Source organism: Cotesia glomerata, unplaced genomic scaffold (genome assembly GCF_020080835.1).
Source record: "Cotesia glomerata isolate CgM1 unplaced genomic scaffold, MPM_Cglom_v2.3 scaffold_26, whole genome shotgun sequence".
Classification (NCBI taxonomy): domain Eukaryota; kingdom Metazoa; phylum Arthropoda; class Insecta; order Hymenoptera; family Braconidae; genus Cotesia; species Cotesia glomerata.
In genome coordinates this window covers 24,329-42,804 of record NW_025403107.1, presented here as the reverse complement: position 1 = coordinate 42,804, position 18,476 = coordinate 24,329, and the positions used below count along the sequence as shown (strand labels likewise).

Genomic DNA, 18,476 nt, shown 5'->3' with positions numbered 1-18,476 from the left:
TGAGACCAAAAGTGTTCAAAAAAGTTTTATTGAAATTAAAAAAAATTGTTGACAGTCGTCGTGTTATTTATTAAATTAAAAATGAATATGCAGAGTCCTAAATCCAACAAATTGAACAATATTGAAGCTGCCAATAGACTTAGACATGGTTCGCCTCAATTTAAAGCAGTATTGCGACAGGTTGTTGATATTTTTATTTAAATAATCTTATGCTTTATGTATTGAGTATTGATATTTATTTTTTAATTAACAGCGATGCCGAAAACAAATGCAAGAAAGACGTGACAAATTGTTTAATGCGCGAAGAATCGGCCTCGATGACAAAGATGAATGTATTGAGAATACTCTTACTGAAATAGTCAGGCGGGAGTTTAGTAATATGTCATCAATGCTAAATGAAAGCTCTGATTCACTTGCCGAAATGATGGAATGGCCAGACAACCAGGAAGAGTTGATGAGTATCGAAGAACAAATGATTAAAGATGAAGGTTCGTTATTATATGATACTGAATTATGAAAATTAAATTAGCCGGTATCTAAAAATTTTTATAATTTTTTTTACTGAAAAAATTATTACAAATAAATTTCACATGTAGAAGATTTGAAAAATTATGCGTAAAATTTCTTTTAAGTATCTTTTTACTTGCAATTAAATTATTAAAAAAAAATCCAAAAATTGTTTAACATCGGCTAATTTTAATGTCATTACTGAAATTGGCAGAAATGAGACAATTTTTATAATTTTTATAACCAATCAATTATTATAAAAAAGAATATTTTCAAAGATTTGAACTTATGATTTTTTTTTATTTTAAGGTGGAATTTTTTTGCAAAATTTTTTTCATTATAGTTTAATTTTTATAAAAATTTTCAAAATTATTAGATGACTAACGAATTCAGTATCATTGTTATTATAATTTTGTTAACGATTTTTTTTGTATCTATTAATTTTTCTGAGTATTATTTTGATTACTGACGGAATTTATTTATTTGGAATTTATAGAAGAGTGGATCATTGAAGAATTTAATCGTATGCATCAATATGAAATGGAAATGATGGATAAATATCTAGAAGAAATAATGAAAAATGAACTTGTCTGTCCTATGTGTGAAAAAGGTACTATCGCTCAACTTAATGATTTTTTCGTTTGCCCGAAATGTCAACTCTGTTTGCCAGCTAAAGTCACCATGGATGATTTTTATCAACGCATCAAGAACCAGTCGGTTGATCACGGTGAAAATTGTAATTTGAAGCCAAGTTTCATGGTGATTCCTGAAAACAATAACTACTTTTTGTACATGGGATGCGAGTCATGTTCATACTTTGGTCTAATTTTATAATTGTTCTGTGTTTACTTTTTTTATTTATTTATTTATCTTTGTTATAAAAATTTTAATGATACCCAGTGTTGATAAAATGTGTTATTCAAAATATTGTATAAGTACTGGTTAATAATTTAATAATTAAATGTGAATTGTAAATATGTATTAGAATTAATCTCATCACTTTTAAGAGACTACAAACATTTGAAATAATTAATTCAAATCTGTTATTATTTAATTTTCACTGATGTTCATTTAGTTTTAGATAATTTTTAATAGTTGTGTGAATTTTATTAAATTTGTTTTGTTATAAAAGAAAAACTTAAATAAAATTAATGTTAATTGAAATACTGTATTTTTTTTTTTTAAATAAATGTATGAAAAAATAGTATGATTTTAACTATGATTAATCATCGGTAATAAATATTTTTAAAATGATAAATAAAAGTAAAGACGTATATAGGATGAATAAATAATCTTTTTTGCGAAAATTTATTAATTTATTTCATTACAGTGCTCTGCACAAATAGACATTTCAACAAAAAATATATCTAGTATTTTTTATTATCATTAAATTTCTCTAATGTTAGTTAATAATTTTGTTTTCAATTGGTGGGGATTTCATATTTCATTTTATAAAATAACAAATTCGTTCATTGACTTTATGATACTTTTAATATTTTTTATCATACAATAAATAAATTCTTACTGCACCTTATTTATTATAGCAATAAACATTATTTTATTCACATTATTATTGACCTTATTTCATCAAAATTGTAAGTTTACAATTTTATTTGAAAGAATAATCAACTAAACGAAAAAATTAATCTATATTAATTAAATTTTTTTTTTTATTTCTTCAATTTTTAACTGGACGGCAATATAAAAATCTGTTTAATTATTATATCCATTTAAAATTCCAATTGTTAACAAGAATACTTGACAAATTTTCATTCAATTAATAATATTTATAGTTAATCCGTCTTATGATATTATTTTTTGTCAATAACTGATACAATTAATTAATTAGCCAAGTAAACTGATATAAATGGTCTGAGCGATACTTGTTACATATACACTTACATATTAGACATAATATATCATTACAATAAAATTGTATTACATAGCATTGTTTATTTATTATTATAATTATTTTAGTCACTTGTAATTTTTGTTACAAAAAATATAGGTATATATGTGCAACGATTATTTATATTTTTTTTTTTTTTACGGTTAAAGCGATTATAAATATAATTAAATCGCTTTAAATATGAAGTAGAGTTTTTTAATATGATGTTTGTCGGCAGCTGGCTAATAATATCACAGCTGTGTGGCTTTATCTATTGATTTATTTGTTATTAATAATAATAATAAATAAACTCAAAGTAAACAATGAAAATTTTTACTAATTATAAAGTGAGATCACATTCGTTAATTCTTTCTTTTTATCATTAAATACTTTATTTCTTATTCTCTTTTTTAATTTAAAGGCAAATTGTTACCAATAGTTTCGATGCATAATTTACAGCAAATTCATTTTAATAATTAAATAAGCAATTATCTCAATAAGCATTACCAGTTATTTTTATAATATAAATATTATATTATATAACGAGCCCTGAGTTTCGATGTGCTTACGAATAGGTACTCGAATTAAATAATTTATTTTTTTTTTTGTCAATAATTATTAATAAAGAAAAAAAGTATTAACTGGCTGGTTTTTAAAATGCTATTCGTCTTTTGTATTTTTGGAAAAGGCTCTAGTGGAACCGTTTATTGTCGCATTCAAACAGTACACCTGATCATTTTATTAAATCATCAATTTCTAAATGACCTTTATAAATTTGAGAGCCACCGATTTATCAACCACTTACAAATCATAACATTACAATTTTAACCTCAGGTTTTAATCTTATGAGCGTTTGCATTTGTTCGCATTTTTATATACAAATATATAGATTTATATTCAGAAAAATATATTATGAGATTGATAAAAACGTAAATTTATTATAATCAATAATTATTTAATTTATGAAAAAAAAAAATAATTCATTTTTTTACAACTCTTTTGTGCGTTGAGAATAAATTTAAATAAAAGTCTTAATAATTGAATATTCATCCGTAGATTACAAAAATATCAATATTAAAGTAAAAATAGAACACATGCATATATATGTTGTTATTAAATATAAGGTATCATCACACAATCCTGGAGCAAAATATTATCAACAAAAAATGTTTAACTATTATCATTAAAAAAACATTTTATCCACGGACTATCCAATAGTTGATGACACCATATAACAATTTATACTAATAAAATTTTATAAATAAACTTAGACATTATAAATATTATTTATTTTTCATTATAAAAATTATTATAGTCATTTTATGACAAAATTTATTATTGAAAAAAGCTTTATATTCATACGAAAATATTTCATTTCGCAGAATAAAAAAACGATCAATTCCACAATGTGTCAATGGTATAAATAGTATCATCGAGATCCGAGATAAAATACTGCAGCAATATATATCTTTAGATGTGCGCTGTTCAATTTATTCTCACTAATTCATTTTAATATTTTCGTATAATTTTTCTTTTTACCAATTAATTTAAGAAATAGATTATTGTTATTTTTTTATTCTTTTACAATAGATCAATTATAGAAAATTTATTATCGTCTACAGATCGCCCATTAAAATTCGCTTAAAAATTATTGCAAAGACTTTAAACAATAATAATTGATTAAAAAAAAAACAATCACAAGTTTTTTTATTCACTGACGATAGTACTAAATAATAATCATAACTAATCGTAAATATCTCCATCAGGCAGTATAATAAAAATGGTAATAATAATTATAATTAAAAATACCTTAGCAGGACTTTTAAAAATTTATTACCAAAGTCCTTGTGGAAAAAATATTATGTTAGTTGAATAGCAAATTATCATACTCGTTGATTCAACATATTTTTCAGTACTTGGTACGAAGTATATCGCTATTCAAGGCTCACAGTACATTGCACTTGCTGGAACGTCGTCGTTTCCGTCGTTTCTTATCAAAGTCCGTGGGCGGTTGATTCCGTATTATACGTACGACCTAAACACAGATTAATTCCACAAGTTATTTAATTAATCCTTATTGAAGTTGCCATTTTATTTGTTTCATAATAATAATTCTGTGTGTCCTACCTCATGAAAAGCTGCATCGACATTTAGCGGTGGATCTTTTGCTGATGTTTCAATATACGGAATTCCTAGACGATGAGCTAGCTCTCGGCCTTGTTCCTCAGTAACTTTTCTCAGATGAACAAGATCAACTTTATTGGCGACCAGCAGCATAGGATACACATCTCTGTCCTTGACTCGCAGAATCTGAGTGTAAAAGTTAACGATGTTTTCGTAAGATTGTTTGTCTGTTACAGAGTAAACTAATAAAAATCCATCGCCTTTTCGCATGTACTGCTCTCGCATGGCACTGAATTCTTCTTGGCCGGCAGTATCTAGCACTGAAATTATAATTTTATCTTTTACACTAATTCCAAAGGAAAAATTACAATCAAGTTTGAAGTAAAAATTGTTTAAGAAAAATAGTTTTAAAAAATGACTAAACATAAACTTACCATCCAAAATGCACCATTGTTTGTCGACTTCGGTGTGTTGGATGTAACTATCTTCGATAGTAGGGTCGTAGTCAGTGACAAAAAGTTTTTGGAAAAACTGTATTGTCAGAGCACTCTTTCCGACGCCTCCATCTCCAACCACCACCAGCTTAAACGTCATAAGATTATCATTGTTAGGAGGCCGCGTCATTCCGCCTCGTTGTTTTCCGCCCCCTCGTCCACTATTTTGCCTACTTCTGCCTATTCTGATGGCCCTTTGTTACCAAATTAGTTTAATCTCGCCACTCGTATTGTCAAATTTCTAGCTTCAGACCTGGAAATAATCAATATTATTATTGTAGCAAATAATTTTAGCACATTGGCTATTTTTAGTGCTCCAAATAACGAAAAAAAAAATTAAATAACAGTAAATACAACAGACAACACAAGGCAAGCCATACGTACACACGTACCACAAAATAAAGCTGATAAACTTTTCGTAGTACATTTTTCAGTATCCACAAGATCCAGTACAAAAATTATCAACACATGACAGAGACTAAGATGGTTATAGGTGTACTTAATACTGACATACCAAAACTTTTGAACAGTGTATCACTCCATTAGTATCCTTTCTCTGGTTGATGTTCCGTTGCTCTGCCAAGCTTATCTACTCTGTGAAACCTAACTGCTGGCCAACAACAGCTGTGACAGGAATTAAAAACAATATTAATATAATATCAAATGTGACGTCTGTACATGGTGTGCTTAACGCCCTTTTCAACGTCAATTTCCTTTCACGCTTAAATATGTATATGACAGTTAAACACTGTGTCCTAAACGGACTAAAGACTAAAGTCTTCTGTCCCTGTTGCAAACCGTGCTTCACCGCAACCACCTCCGATTCCAACAGCCACCACTCACGGACACGAGCAAATCTCCAATGTAGACTCTCATCAGTCCCTCCCGAGCCCTAATTTTTCCTATCCCTTATTATACACAGCTTTCAACTCGAGGTCGCCGCTTAACCCGATGTATATTATTCTATACTTGCATTTGCCCTTGACCAAGCTTAAGGAGAAGGAGAAACTAAAGCACACAATCGGGCGATGTTTTTACTCTCGCTGCTGTTTCTATGTTAGTGGCTCCATCCTTTTTATTGTTATTTTTTTTTTTTGAAATCTGAAATTGTTAGAAATTTTTTCAATTTTATATTTGTTAGCTTTGGTATTAATTATTGCATATTAGTTACACATGACATTTTGTTCTTACACTTGTAATTAATACTTGATTTTTTTTGTATTTTCCAATGAATAGATGAAATACTTACAAAAAAATATATGCAATGGATTTTGAAAATTTAACATCTGAATTGTTTAGACATAATTTTGTTATGAACGTACCAATTTATAAAAAAAATTCAAGTTTCATATAAAATAATTTTTTAGGAAAAAATTAAAATTTTTCATACTATTCAAAAACTTCAAAAACTATTCATCGGTAAGGAAGAAGTTTTTCTTTAAGACTTAAAAACCAGCCTTAAAACGTAAACATTTTTAATTAAAAAAAAAAAAAAAAAAAAATGAAATAAAGAATAATGCAATAATGATATTTTATAAATTTTTTATAAAAACATTAGCTAAAAAATTATTCTTTAGGTAAAAAACAGTTATTTACTTAAAATCTGTTATTGTAACTTCTAATTCTCACTACGCATGCGTGAAAATAACTTTCCGAAATTACTCGGAAAAAGCCGAACGAAAAATTATTATCTCTAAGATCTCTAAGTATCTTTCACGAAGTATAGATACATGTATCTATACTTTGTGGTATCTTTGGTTGTGTATCGTGTAATTGTGTTACGTTGGGTACAAGATGGCGGAAAAATTCCACTGAGTTGATGAGTTACAACTAAGTTTAATTTTATTATAATTTTTTCGAAATTTATTTAAAGAACAGTGTTTTTAATTTTGTATATTTGGTTTATACAGTAGTGCACACATAAAACGCCAAGTTAATTTTTTATAAAGACTCAAAAGTTTGAGTATCCATTAAACGTATACTTACGTTTATTCACTAAACGTATACAAATTTACGTTGTATACATAAATTTATGTAAAGAAACCTGTATAGCAAACAAAAATGCCGTTAAGAAGGTATGTACTTAATCATTTTTGATAATTTTATGGGATTAATTTGATGATACTAAAATCAGCAGACATCTTACAATTTTCACAAATTTTTATAACCAATAAATTATAAAAAAATATTTTTGAAAATTTGCACTTATAATTCTTTTCAGTTTCTACAGTGGCATTTTTTTACTAATTTTTTTTTTTAAATAATTTAATTATTATAAAAACATTAAAAATTGTAAGATTTCTTTTTATTTCAGGATCATACAAATTTTATGATTATTTGATTTTTAATCGTTTCAAAAAATATTTTTACTAGTAATGCTTTCTATTTTTGTTTCCAGTTTCTTACCAGACCCTAACCAAGTGACTTGGGACAGGTCCGATGAAATCCGAGAGCAAAAATTAAGACAGAGACCTGTGTCAGCTTTGGTTAAAGCTTTTGTGACCGCTCCGCCATATGGTCAAAGAAAAGGATGGATTCCCCGGAGCGTAGACGACTACGGAGATGGAGGCGCCTTTCCAGAAATACACGTAGCTCAGTATCCTCTGGAAATGGGTCAAAAGGGCAAAGAAACATCCAACGCCTTAGCAGTTCAGCTGGACGCCGAGGGAAAAATAAAATACGACCTTATTGCCCGACAAGGTCATTCAAAAGATAAAATCGTATACAGCAAACTAAGTGACTTATTGCCCTCTGAAATAGCCAATGAGAATGATCCGACTCTTGTACGACCTAGCGAGGAAGAACTTGAGGAAAACACCGAGAGAACTCGCAAAGCACTGGAAAAAATAACGCAGTCAAAAATAGCCGCTGCTATGCCGGTCCGTTGCGCTGACAAGCAAGGTCCAGCACAGTATATTCGATACACACCATCGCAGCAAGGACAGTCGTTCAACTCAGGCGCTAAACAACGTGTTATTCGGATGGTTGAAGCTCAAGTAGACCCTATGGAGCCACCCAAGTTTAGGATCAACAAAAAAATACCTCGAGGACCGCCATCACCACCAGCACCAGTTATGCATTCTCCAACTCGTAAAGTTACCGTCAAGGAGCAAAAGGAGTGGAAGATTCCACCGTGTATCAGTAACTGGAAGAACGCAAAAGGTTACACGATTCCTTTGGACAAACGTCTAGCTGCTGATGGACGGGGTCTGCAATCAGTCCACGTAAATGAAAATTTTGCCAAGCTTGCTGAGGCTCTTTATATTGCCGACCGAAAAGCGAGAGAAGCGGTGGAAATGCGCGCCCAGCTAGAAAAGAAATTGGCTCAAAAAGAAAAAGAAAAGAAAGAAGATCATCTTCGTCAGCTGGCTCAGAAGGCTCGTGAAGAACGGGCTGGATTGAAGGCTTCTGCGGCTTTGGAAAAATCCGAAGAATCTAAAGAAAGAGATCAACTGAGACATGAGCGGCATAAAGACCGTGCACGTGATAGGAATCTTGCTCGAGCTGCTCCAGATAAAAGATCCAGACTTCAACGGGAGCGTGAACGTGATATTAGCGAGCAAATTGCTCTTGGTATGCCGGCTAAAAACATCAATACTAATAGCGATAGTCAGTTTGATCAACGTCTATTTAATACTACAAAGGGAATCGACACGGGGTATGGCCCTGATGACGAGTACAACGTTTACGACAAACCGTGGAGGGACTCAAACACATTAGCATCTAATATATACAGAGCCCCTACAAATGTTGATAAAGATAACTACGGAGAAGACTTGGAAAAAATAGTTAAGACTAATAGATTTGTACCAGACAAGGAATTCACCGGCACTGATCGCTCGGCACAGCGCACTGGGCCAGTGCAGTTCGAAAAAGACGAGGAAGAAGAGGATCCTTTTGGGCTTGACATTTTCTTGCGTCAAGCCAAACGAGCGAGCGCCACTACAGCAAATTCATCTTCTGCGACTTCGTCGAAGCGCAAAGACGAAAAAGATCGGCGCGATGATCGTGAGAAACGCCGGAAACATTAGATTAATTTTATTATATTGTATCATGTAATTTTTTTCTTTCTGTAAAGTTAATCATTTTAGTGATAGCGATTTAATAATTTTAATCGATAAAAATAAATTTTGAATAATGACAAATAATATTTGAAAGGTATTGAATTATTTTAATTTTATTTATTATTATTATTATTTAATTTAATAATTAATTTGCACTTAAACGTGAAAAGTATGGTTTTAGTTATATTGAGAATTTTTAACGAGATGTGATTTTTTAATATAAAATTTGTCAAAACTAAACTCCAGCTTACAGCTATTATATTCTTACGCTAAAGACCTAATATTATTTAATTTAACCCAATTATGTATAGTGTATATAAAAATAATTTATTAATAAATTTGTAAAATAATATTACTTAATTATCAAAAAAAAAATAATTATTTTATTTTTTATAAATATTATAATTATATGCAAAAAAGGAGGATAAATTCAGCAAAAAATATTTATTTAATTAGCACAAATAAAGAAGCAAAATCATCAATCAAAAGCAATCGCAAGTGTTAGGAGTCGATGAGAAAATTAATCAAAAACAGGTAACCGAGCAGCAATAACATCTGCGACCAAATCGAAGACGACAACAGTCGAGAAGAAATTATCTCGCAATGTAAAGAAGAAACCAACAAAAAAAAAAACAATTCAGTTGGTTATCATCACATCCACCAGTATGGTATTAATTATTACGAAACAATTCAATGACAATTGGTGACAAAATAACACCAACTGATTTATTTTATCATATTATTCAAATTAGTCACAGTGGTCACAAACCGTGATACCAATTATTTTCGGTACACATTAAATCAATGATAATATTAGGTAGTTCATTATTTTCTGATATATTTTTCCAACTTATATAAATGATTGCAATGCTGATTAATGACTTTAATTATACATACAATAGTACAGTTATCATAATCATTCTATGAACATGTATTTCACATAATCATTTGTACAAAAAATTGGTAAGTACTGTAGAGACTACGGAAATGGAAAACATTGATTTATTTTTTTTTTCTTAACTTATTATTTTTAAAATTTGGTGCAGCTTTAAAGTTGGACGCTGATAAGAGTTTATCTATTAACTATTAACTAATACAGGCGGTAACAAAACAAATAACATTATTCCATACATTCATGATATGTTTAGTATTTAACTAGACAATTGCACTAAATCCCATATAAAATTTACTATAAATAATATAATTATTAACTAATAATAATAATAATAATAATAATAATAATAATAATAATCAACGAATCGTTCAAATATAAATACTAACAAAAATTTTTTCAGTGTCCAACGAAAAGGGCATCACCGTTAAAACTATCTACTTATGGATGGATCATTTGCATCGGGCCACGTCGGGCATAAAAATTCTACACAAACATATCCATAATTATAATTAACTTAGTAATATTAAACAAATAAATGGCTGGACAATCTATGACTATTCATCAATTACAATAAATTGCTATCCGGTTGATTGGACGTGTGCAATTTTGACATGCGTGTGTCACTATCTCATATTGAGCAAACGCATAACACTTTTCACGAGTCGCATGGTCTGGACGTATTGTAGGAATAAATATAATAATTTTTCTCTACCCTGTATCGTTTAAAAAACTGAAGCGTAAAAAATAATCTTTAATCATTAGAATAACTTATTTTTCCATTATCTCATTATTTGGCATTTCAATCACACGTGAAAAATAATTATTCTATTTACTAGATAATTTCTTACTTAAATGATCAATTAATTAATTAATATGAGATAAATGTCGAGTTCAATATGAACTTATAACTCTAATTATACTGTATTTTTTTTACCTCATTTAAAGATATTAATTATCGTAAAAATTACTAACTACAATTATATTATAATACCGATGTGTAGATAAACAAATGCAATATTAATTATAATAATACTACGCGCTAATAGCCAACTAGCTTTTGCGCGTTAAATACATTTTGTTTCATTATTAAAAGAGTACAATTATTATTATTATTATTATTATTTTTTTGTAAAGAATAATAATCATCATTGTTAAGTATACAAATACGAGTAATTCGTAGTAAGAAATTGCATATCGTATCCGAAAATATTGATTTGAAATTTTCCTTCTTTTTATCTTCATTGTATAATATTTGAACAATACTATTTCTATGGCAATAATATCGTTATATATCATCAAATATACTTTATTTCATGTATGTACCCGAAAAAGTCATTTTTGTTAGTATTGTGTTTCGTGTTTAGTAGAATCAAACATAATCATATAAGTATATATAATATATAAATTGTATGTCTACAATAGGCAGCAAAAATAAATCCAAGAGTTGCTTTATAAATTTTCTATACATTCATACATCGATTTTCTTCATATACTTTAAATATTATCCAGCTGTTAATATATTTTACTTTCCTAGCTCTGTTTCAAATTGACAATAGACATTGCATCATTACTGCTTTAAAATCACTTTAAATACATCAAATATTACAAATACACAGTATCTAATTTCTTCATAGATATATATTTATATATACTTTTTTATTATATTATAAAGTCGATTAAATATTTATCATAAAAGTTTTCTCATGTTTTATAATTATATAAGTATACATTTATTGCCTTTGTTTAATTTGATTATTATTTTAAATATTTAATTATATATTTCGATTCATCAAGTGTATGACGGTCTCAAATAGGTACTTTAGTTACATTTTTCGCCGAAAAAATACTATCAATACTCTGTTTCTATTTGGCAAGTAATTTTCAATTATTTATACAAATTTACTTTCTAAAATAATACAGCACACATTAGTTGGCAAAATAATGAGAAAACTGTTAGCAAAAAAAACTATTACCAGTATCAGTAATTAAAAAATATGCGGAGCTAATTGGAGCTTCCAGAGAGAGACAGGTCTTGCGAATACACCAGCGAGACCTTTTTCCTTACCACCTACGAGAAAAACATACAGCGGTGCAGGTGTGACAGCTTCACTGGCAGCAAGTTTTTCTCTCTGTCTCTCAGCACGCGATGCACTGACAGCTCTCCTGGACGGGGAACCAAGCGCCAAACTCTTGGGAGGGGCCCGAGGTTTTACTTCTTGGAGCTCGAGTAGTTCCGCGAAAGTCTGAGATGCTGATCTACCTGAAGCATCCTCAAGAACGCTGTCAGGCGGACTATTAAGTAGCTTAGCAAACTTGTCGTCATTAGTCTCTAACCCTAAATAATTAGGATTGCAAAATCCAAACTGACCTTCTCGTATCGTCGGAGCGCGTTGCTTGGACTTTTTCCTATCAGGCCAGTCGTCATCGGCCAACGGATCTCCAGGACTCCTGGCCTCTATACTCGCATAATCCGAGGTTGATTCTTCACCCTCTTCTAAATCCGCGAACCGTACAGACGCCGATGTAGGAATTTTAGTCGCACAAGGTGTCTTGGGACTCTGGACAGCTTCGTACAAGTGAGAACTATAACTTTCGCCACGCGTAGGCTGGCAAGCTTGATGAAGAGTTTCAAAGTCTGCTTTTTCTTCCGCGACATCAATAAGCCGCGTCGTCGCTAATCCTTTGCGGTCGTCATCACTGTCCTCGTCGGGATCTACAAAAACAAGTCTCGCAGCCTCCACGGGGGTGAGAACAGGCGTGGGTAGAGTCAGAGCCCGAAAGTTTGGCACGGAAATAGGTTCACGAGTCATGCGGGCACTTTTAGCTTCATAAGAAGAACTTTCAAAGCTGCATCTATTATTTGCCTCGGCTAAAGTACGGTGTCTTCGTCGAGCCAACGCATTCGCGCTTCGTGATTTCACCATCCCACTCGACGGCTCAACCAGCTCCGAGTCAACTTGCTGGAACGGATAGTACGAGTTAACATCTTGTGGGCATTCTTCAGTATCTTCTTGTCCGCTCAATACCGAGTAGCTGCATTTGTTTGGATGGCTCAGTCTCGAGAGATTTATCTGCGAAAGTTTTGATATTTCTTTGAGAAAACTAGGTCTCGTGGGAGCTTCACACGGCGATACCCGATTACCTCCACTGCTGGAAAGAGAAAATCTTGTTTTATTACTCCGTAGTCTTGTCCGGTTGTCTTGCACGCCACTCCCTTTTATAACTAGCTCGGAAACAGCCAGAGCGACACTTTCTGCCCTGGGTTGAGGCTTCGGACCTGGCACGGTCAATCTCTCCCAAGTTTCAGTCGCAAAATGAAACCGCCAAAGATCATTAGTGGCCGATCCGTTGCTTTCACCCCCAAAAATTAACATACAACTGGGCAGTCGACAAGCTGCGTGACCGTGGAGTGCTCCGGGTCCTGGTTTACTTTTAAGCAAACTCCACGTTGCTGACTTAACGTCCCACTTCCAGCAGTCATTCCTTTCCTGTAGATCTGTCATACCCCCGTAGATAAACATCGCGTCGCAGTGTAAAACTGCTGAGTGTTTATGACGCGGGGCTGGACCGCATTCACTTGAAGATAACAAGTGCCAAGATTCTGTTTCAAAATGAAACGCCCACAATTCCGGGGAACTACCACGCAGATCTTGATATCCGCCGTAGATTAACATCTGTCCTCGATGTACCAGTGCCGTGTGGCCTCTTCGTCCTCTGGGTACCGCACACCCTCTCTGAGCTCGTATTTTTCTCCACGAGTTTGTCTGTAAATAAGACAAACATAACTTCTTTATAAATTTTTTTTTTTATTGAATTACAATCACGAAAAAAAAGCGTAAAAATATTAATCCGATAAAAATCAATTGAATAAAAAAAATATATTGATACCTGAAACTTATTTCTACGCAATTGAATTAAAAAAAAAAAAATGTGATAATTTTCTATTAATATTTTTCTATCATCTTAAAATTAAAAAATTTTTTTGCACATTGTGCATGAAAATTCACATTAATAATTAATTAAAGCTAATAAAGTAAAAGTAAAAGTTTATAATTGAATGAGGAAGAACTTTGCAAGATCTGGAAAGCGTTACAATGACTTCAATTTTCTCCAGCTACCAAATAAATTAACAACAAGTATTTCATCGCAGTTGGTGTAATCTCATCTTTTACACTACCTTGACTGTGTAAACCCATAGCGGAGTTTCAGTACCCGCGGAGAACCCGAGCTCGCCTCCGAAAACGTATAAACAATCCTTGTAGGCAACTGCGCTGTGTTCCTGAAGCGCTGGAGGACGCTCTCCACTCGGGTGTAGCTCTTCCCATCGACTTTCAGCTGAAACAAGCAAAAGAAAAAATGAAAAAAAGTAAATAAATATAAAGATAAAACAAAAATTTTTCTGTTACTCGGGTAATTGGACACGTTGCTACGGGGAATCAACTTAATATGTATGAATTCTTGTGTGTATCTGAGTTGCACTCTCATTTTGGATAAGAAGATTCCCTCTTCATAAAACATTTATCTCTTCTCAACGGGTTCCAAAACGTGCTACCAGACAATAGGGTTCTCAGCGACTACTTTAGTCAGCGGTTGACCTAGTATTTTACATTAAACATGCTCTATCTACTTCATCGAACAAACTTTTCATAACGTTCAACTAAAATTTTTTATTTACGTAATATACATAGCAAATATTTATATTATCTTGATAAATAATCTGTAAGCTCAACAGGATTATTAAATTTATCCAGTAATTAATTTAATAAAAATGTTGTTTTATTTCCGACTACGTCTTTCAATACGTTTATTTTTATTTGTCCTTTTCCTTAATCGTTTTTTCTGTCTCTTTCGTCTCTGTTCAGCCAACCAACGACCCCTGCCACAGTGAGAGCATTTTTTTTGACCGGGTTTTCTCTTGGCTATCTTGCCACTGCGCGTCGGACAGAACCCGCATTTTCCAACGCAATCCGGGCATTTACAGCCTTGGGGACGACGAGGTAGACGTAAACTGGCTACTGATGGACGCTGAGCGGTGTCATTCAACTTTAACTCCCCTTTATGATCTCGTTTCAGAATCCCAAACTCCTCATAAGCTTCCAGAATATCCGATAACTTTATTTCAAAGGAAGATGAAAGAAAAAAAATTATTGAATTGAATGAAACATAATATATACCAAGCGAAAAAACTTTTTTTAACTTAAAAAGTGAATTAATAAATATTAAATACCGGTCGTTTGATTAATTCTTCGTCAGTATTAAGCTGGGAAGAAATATATTTCAATATTCTTTTGCCAAAACAACTTGACTGTCGATTTAAAGTATTAATTGCCTGGATTATACTATTAAACGTCTTTGCTTTGTCTTTTCCCATTGTTTGTCATTCATTTAAAAAAACATACCTTTGATATTTATTGGAAACATTAATTTGTCAATCGGAAAAATTGTGTCAACAGTTATAAAAGATTGATCAAATAGATAAAACTGCAGCATTATTACGACATTTAATTTTTAATTTAAATTGTCACTCAACGCATCAATAAAAAATAACATGAGTGATTTTTTTACAGCGATACATGACGTGCTGTAATGTTATGACAAAAAAGCATCGATCACCTGACAACCAAAAAAATATACGTGAGTAATAAATTGGAATACAAGCTAGCAGATACAAGTGTCAATCCAGCGAGGTGTGTAATTGGGGATTGGGATGAGCATCAAGCCAACCAGATGTCAATCAACCAACCGTGATAACGAGAATCCGAATGAGATGTGTTTGCTCGAGGGTATTCAACAGCAGTTCTCATCTGATCATTGAGTACATATAAGTTAAGTCCTGATCCGAGTATTGGTGCTTGTATGTGGGAATCTGTATGTATACATGTAGAATATATATATAAAGTTCTGAATGTATGTATATGTGAAATCAAGAGTACACTTTACTTACCTAGGCTATACCTCCAGAGATCTTTGAGTGGGAGATTTCCATTGCGGCCTCCTAGAAGATAAACATGACCTCCAAGTAACGTCGCACTGTGTTTACTTCTCGAAGGCGGCGCTGGACCGTTTTCCGTTCCAGCAGAAGTCACCGAGCTCCACATTTTTTCCGGCTGTAAATTTTATATTCTTCTGGCTCCAGCACTTGTTCTCAGCTTTTTTTATCTGCAAAAAAAAAAAAAGAAACGAAAATGAAAGAGGATTTCGTAGTTAATCCGTTCATGCTGAAATTGAGTGGGATTGAAATTCATTTTAGGGCCACAAGAAAGAGTCGCTGCAGGAGCCGTCGCCAAGCAACCATTTCACTCTCCTCTGGATACATTCGTACTCTCTTTCTTCGTTATCCCTTACCCTCGGTTTCAGTCATCACTTACATTGCTACATACTACCTACTATTTACTATATACTATATACTTCACATATGTACTTGTGTATACATATATAAGCTAAGCTATCAAGTCCGAACCCCCGTGATTGCATTTACTTGTCACTTGTGGCGGTAAATCTCTCTTATGTTACGATTGATTTTGGGTAGTTTGAATCAAACTAGAATAATTTTTCATGTTTATCCATGCGACCGACAGCTATCTAAATCATTAGAGAAATATTCGTGTAGTCCTTTAACTGAACCGTTCGAGTACTATTTGTAATTCCATGTCAGAGGGGTGTCGACAGGACGTGCATACCGCAAAGGGGAGCCGACTCGTGCATCCAGTAAATAAAATATCGTTCGCTTCTCTTCATACAAATCGTTACTTTTACAATAGATTCAACCTAAAAAAGAAGCAATTGAAATAAAAATTCCAACATACGATGTGTAATATTTAAAATCTGATACGGAAGTAACTCGAGGTCACATTCAATAAGATTTTATAGTTCCCTTGTGCGCTCTTGATAGGCTTTATTTTATTTTTTACTTTTTTATTCATTTACCCTCTAGTAAGTCTGTAGATACTCGGGAGTTAAATAATTTAATTGTTCAACGGACTGACGCTCGACAATTCAATCCCTGGGATAAAATGGAAAATTTTAAATTCTATCGGACATTTGTTTATTTAAAATTTATTTTCGTTTGCTTAAAAAAAATCAATGCTTTTATTTTAGTCGAGTTTTAATATTAATAACATTCAATTTATTTATATTCTTCACACCTAGTCGATTGTATTAACAATAACTCTAAAGTGGCGATAATAAAACGAAGATGAAAGTAAAGAATAAAAAAAAAGTGTCGAAGAAAATGTGATTATCATCGATAAAAGCCATCCGTGTTTCATAGATCCCCTCTTTACTTTACTTTGAATCTCTTTTTATTGTTTTCTTCGTTCACGGTATAACAAATCGAGCGGTGTGTATGTATTTGATACTTTATACATACATATTTATATATAAGGTACTAGCGAAATAAAAAGTGTCACTGTACGGTGTAAAGCTTTAAGCTTCGCCCATAAATCCCATTATACGATGCAACTCGTGACCCACATGTGAGCCGCGATTATTCAACCAATTAATTGTCTCGACGTGACACTCTAGAGTTATTCTTCCGCCAGCTTCACAATTAAGACGTTCTGCAGTCTCCAGCTTATATATTATGTACACATAAAATACATAATATAAAGTGAGCAAGAGTACATAGACATTAATAATTGTACATTGTACACCTTAGTGAAGATGAGAAAAACGAGGACGAACAGCGTTATGTATGCAGTGTTATGACCATCTACTGTGACGGTGCATACTAAATTTTAACGACGTTCTTCAGGATTTATTTTACGTCGTTGATAGATTGGTGCAATCCACTACGCAGATGTCGTGGTATTACTTGGTCAACTATGACGATGTTTAATTAATTATTAATCATACAGTTTGAAAGTTTAACTAGAGCTAGACTACTCGCTACCTCAGCTACTGGTGGATGTATAAAAATAAAAACTGAAATAAATAAATAAATAAATGAATAAAAAAAATGATAATATTTACATACAACGGACATTAACATCAGCAGTACAACATAAAGCTCACCTGGTTAAATCATTCGTCGGGGCAGTAAAGTGGTTAAAAAAAAATCACCGACGGGTTTGATATTTACTTGGTACTAATAAATAAAATCACACAACAAATAAATTTAACTGCCCAGGTTGGCAAATATTCATCCGGGAGGTCGGACCCGCTGAACTCAATCAATCGTAGTGGACATTTCATGTTGTCATCACCAACACAGACACATACACATTTTATTTATAACCTAGGTACATACTCGATTGGTAACGTCCCCACGTTCTTGGGACGCACACTGCACGCTCTGGATTTGTAAACAATAAGAGCTCTCTCGGTGATTATTGCCCACGTAACGTTTACGTATGTTAACGTTTATAATTCGGTGATGATGTGCTGCTGCGATTGAAGATCCAACTACGTCTGGGTCGAGCACCTAGAGGCTAGCTCTACTCGTCATCATCGGGGACTTTACGCAGGCGCTGTCCTACTAACCCTCCACCCTCAGCTTTTTACCA

The 18,476-nt window shown here is 32.2% G+C and overlaps 5 protein-coding genes across 11 annotated transcripts; 2 read left to right on the top strand and 3 right to left on the bottom strand.

Annotated features, from left to right (window-relative positions):
• The first annotated feature begins 46 nt into the window (after positions 1–46).
• On the top strand, positions 47–1,538 carry LOC123274219 (RPA-interacting protein-like). Its single transcript, XM_044741765.1, has 3 exons — positions 47–180; positions 254–488; positions 1,004–1,538. The coding sequence occupies exons 1-3, from the start codon at positions 82–84 to the stop codon at positions 1,339–1,341; spliced, it is 672 nt and encodes a 223-aa protein (XP_044597700.1). The 5' UTR covers positions 47–81; the 3' UTR covers positions 1,342–1,538.
• A 2,632-nt stretch (positions 1,539–4,170) lies between these two features.
• LOC123274221 (ras-related protein M-Ras-like) lies at positions 4,171–6,067 on the bottom strand. Of its 3 annotated transcripts, none has more exons than XM_044741773.1 (4): positions 5,398–6,067; positions 4,954–5,266; positions 4,523–4,839; positions 4,171–4,430 (listed from the first exon to the last, which is right to left on the bottom strand). In XM_044741773.1, exons 2-4 carry the CDS (start codon positions 5,141–5,143, stop codon positions 4,341–4,343), a joined length of 597 nt encoding a protein of 198 aa, XP_044597708.1. In that variant the 5' UTR covers positions 5,144–5,266; positions 5,398–6,067; the 3' UTR covers positions 4,171–4,340. The 3 variants fall into 3 exon arrangements, with proteins under 3 accessions (XP_044597708.1, XP_044597706.1, XP_044597707.1); XM_044741771.1 differs by having other exon boundaries at positions 5,406–6,067; XM_044741772.1 differs by having other exon boundaries at positions 4,172–4,430; positions 5,528–6,066.
• Positions 6,068–6,773: 706 nt separating this feature from the next.
• LOC123274217 (puff-specific protein Bx42-like) lies at positions 6,774–9,152 on the top strand. The gene is made up of 2 exons (XM_044741764.1): positions 6,774–7,088; positions 7,412–9,152. Exons 1-2 carry the CDS (start codon positions 7,075–7,077, stop codon positions 9,042–9,044), a joined length of 1,647 nt encoding a protein of 548 aa, XP_044597699.1. The 5' UTR covers positions 6,774–7,074; the 3' UTR covers positions 9,045–9,152.
• A 614-nt stretch (positions 9,153–9,766) lies between these two features.
• LOC123274207 lies at positions 9,767–18,354 on the bottom strand. 5 transcript variants are annotated; one of them, XM_044741748.1, is made up of 6 exons: positions 17,986–18,116; positions 15,917–16,131; positions 15,716–15,838; positions 14,150–14,307; positions 12,341–13,736; positions 9,767–12,232 (listed from the first exon to the last, which is right to left on the bottom strand). In XM_044741748.1, the coding sequence occupies exons 2-6, from the start codon at positions 16,068–16,070 to the stop codon at positions 11,958–11,960; spliced, it is 2,106 nt and encodes a 701-aa protein (XP_044597683.1). In that variant the 5' UTR covers positions 16,071–16,131; positions 17,986–18,116; the 3' UTR covers positions 9,767–11,957. The 5 variants fall into 5 exon arrangements, with proteins under 5 accessions (XP_044597683.1, XP_044597682.1, XP_044597680.1 ...); XM_044741747.1 differs by lacking the exon at positions 17,986–18,116 and adding an exon at positions 18,221–18,354 and having other exon boundaries at positions 9,767–13,736; XM_044741745.1 differs by having other exon boundaries at positions 9,767–13,736.
• Positions 14,630–15,709, bottom strand: LOC123274211. The gene is made up of 2 exons (XM_044741757.1): positions 15,200–15,709; positions 14,630–15,084 (listed from the first exon to the last, which is right to left on the bottom strand). The coding sequence occupies exons 1-2, from the start codon at positions 15,341–15,343 to the stop codon at positions 14,749–14,751; spliced, it is 480 nt and encodes a 159-aa protein (XP_044597692.1). The 5' UTR covers positions 15,344–15,709; the 3' UTR covers positions 14,630–14,748.
• Positions 18,355–18,476: the final 122 nt, after the last annotated feature.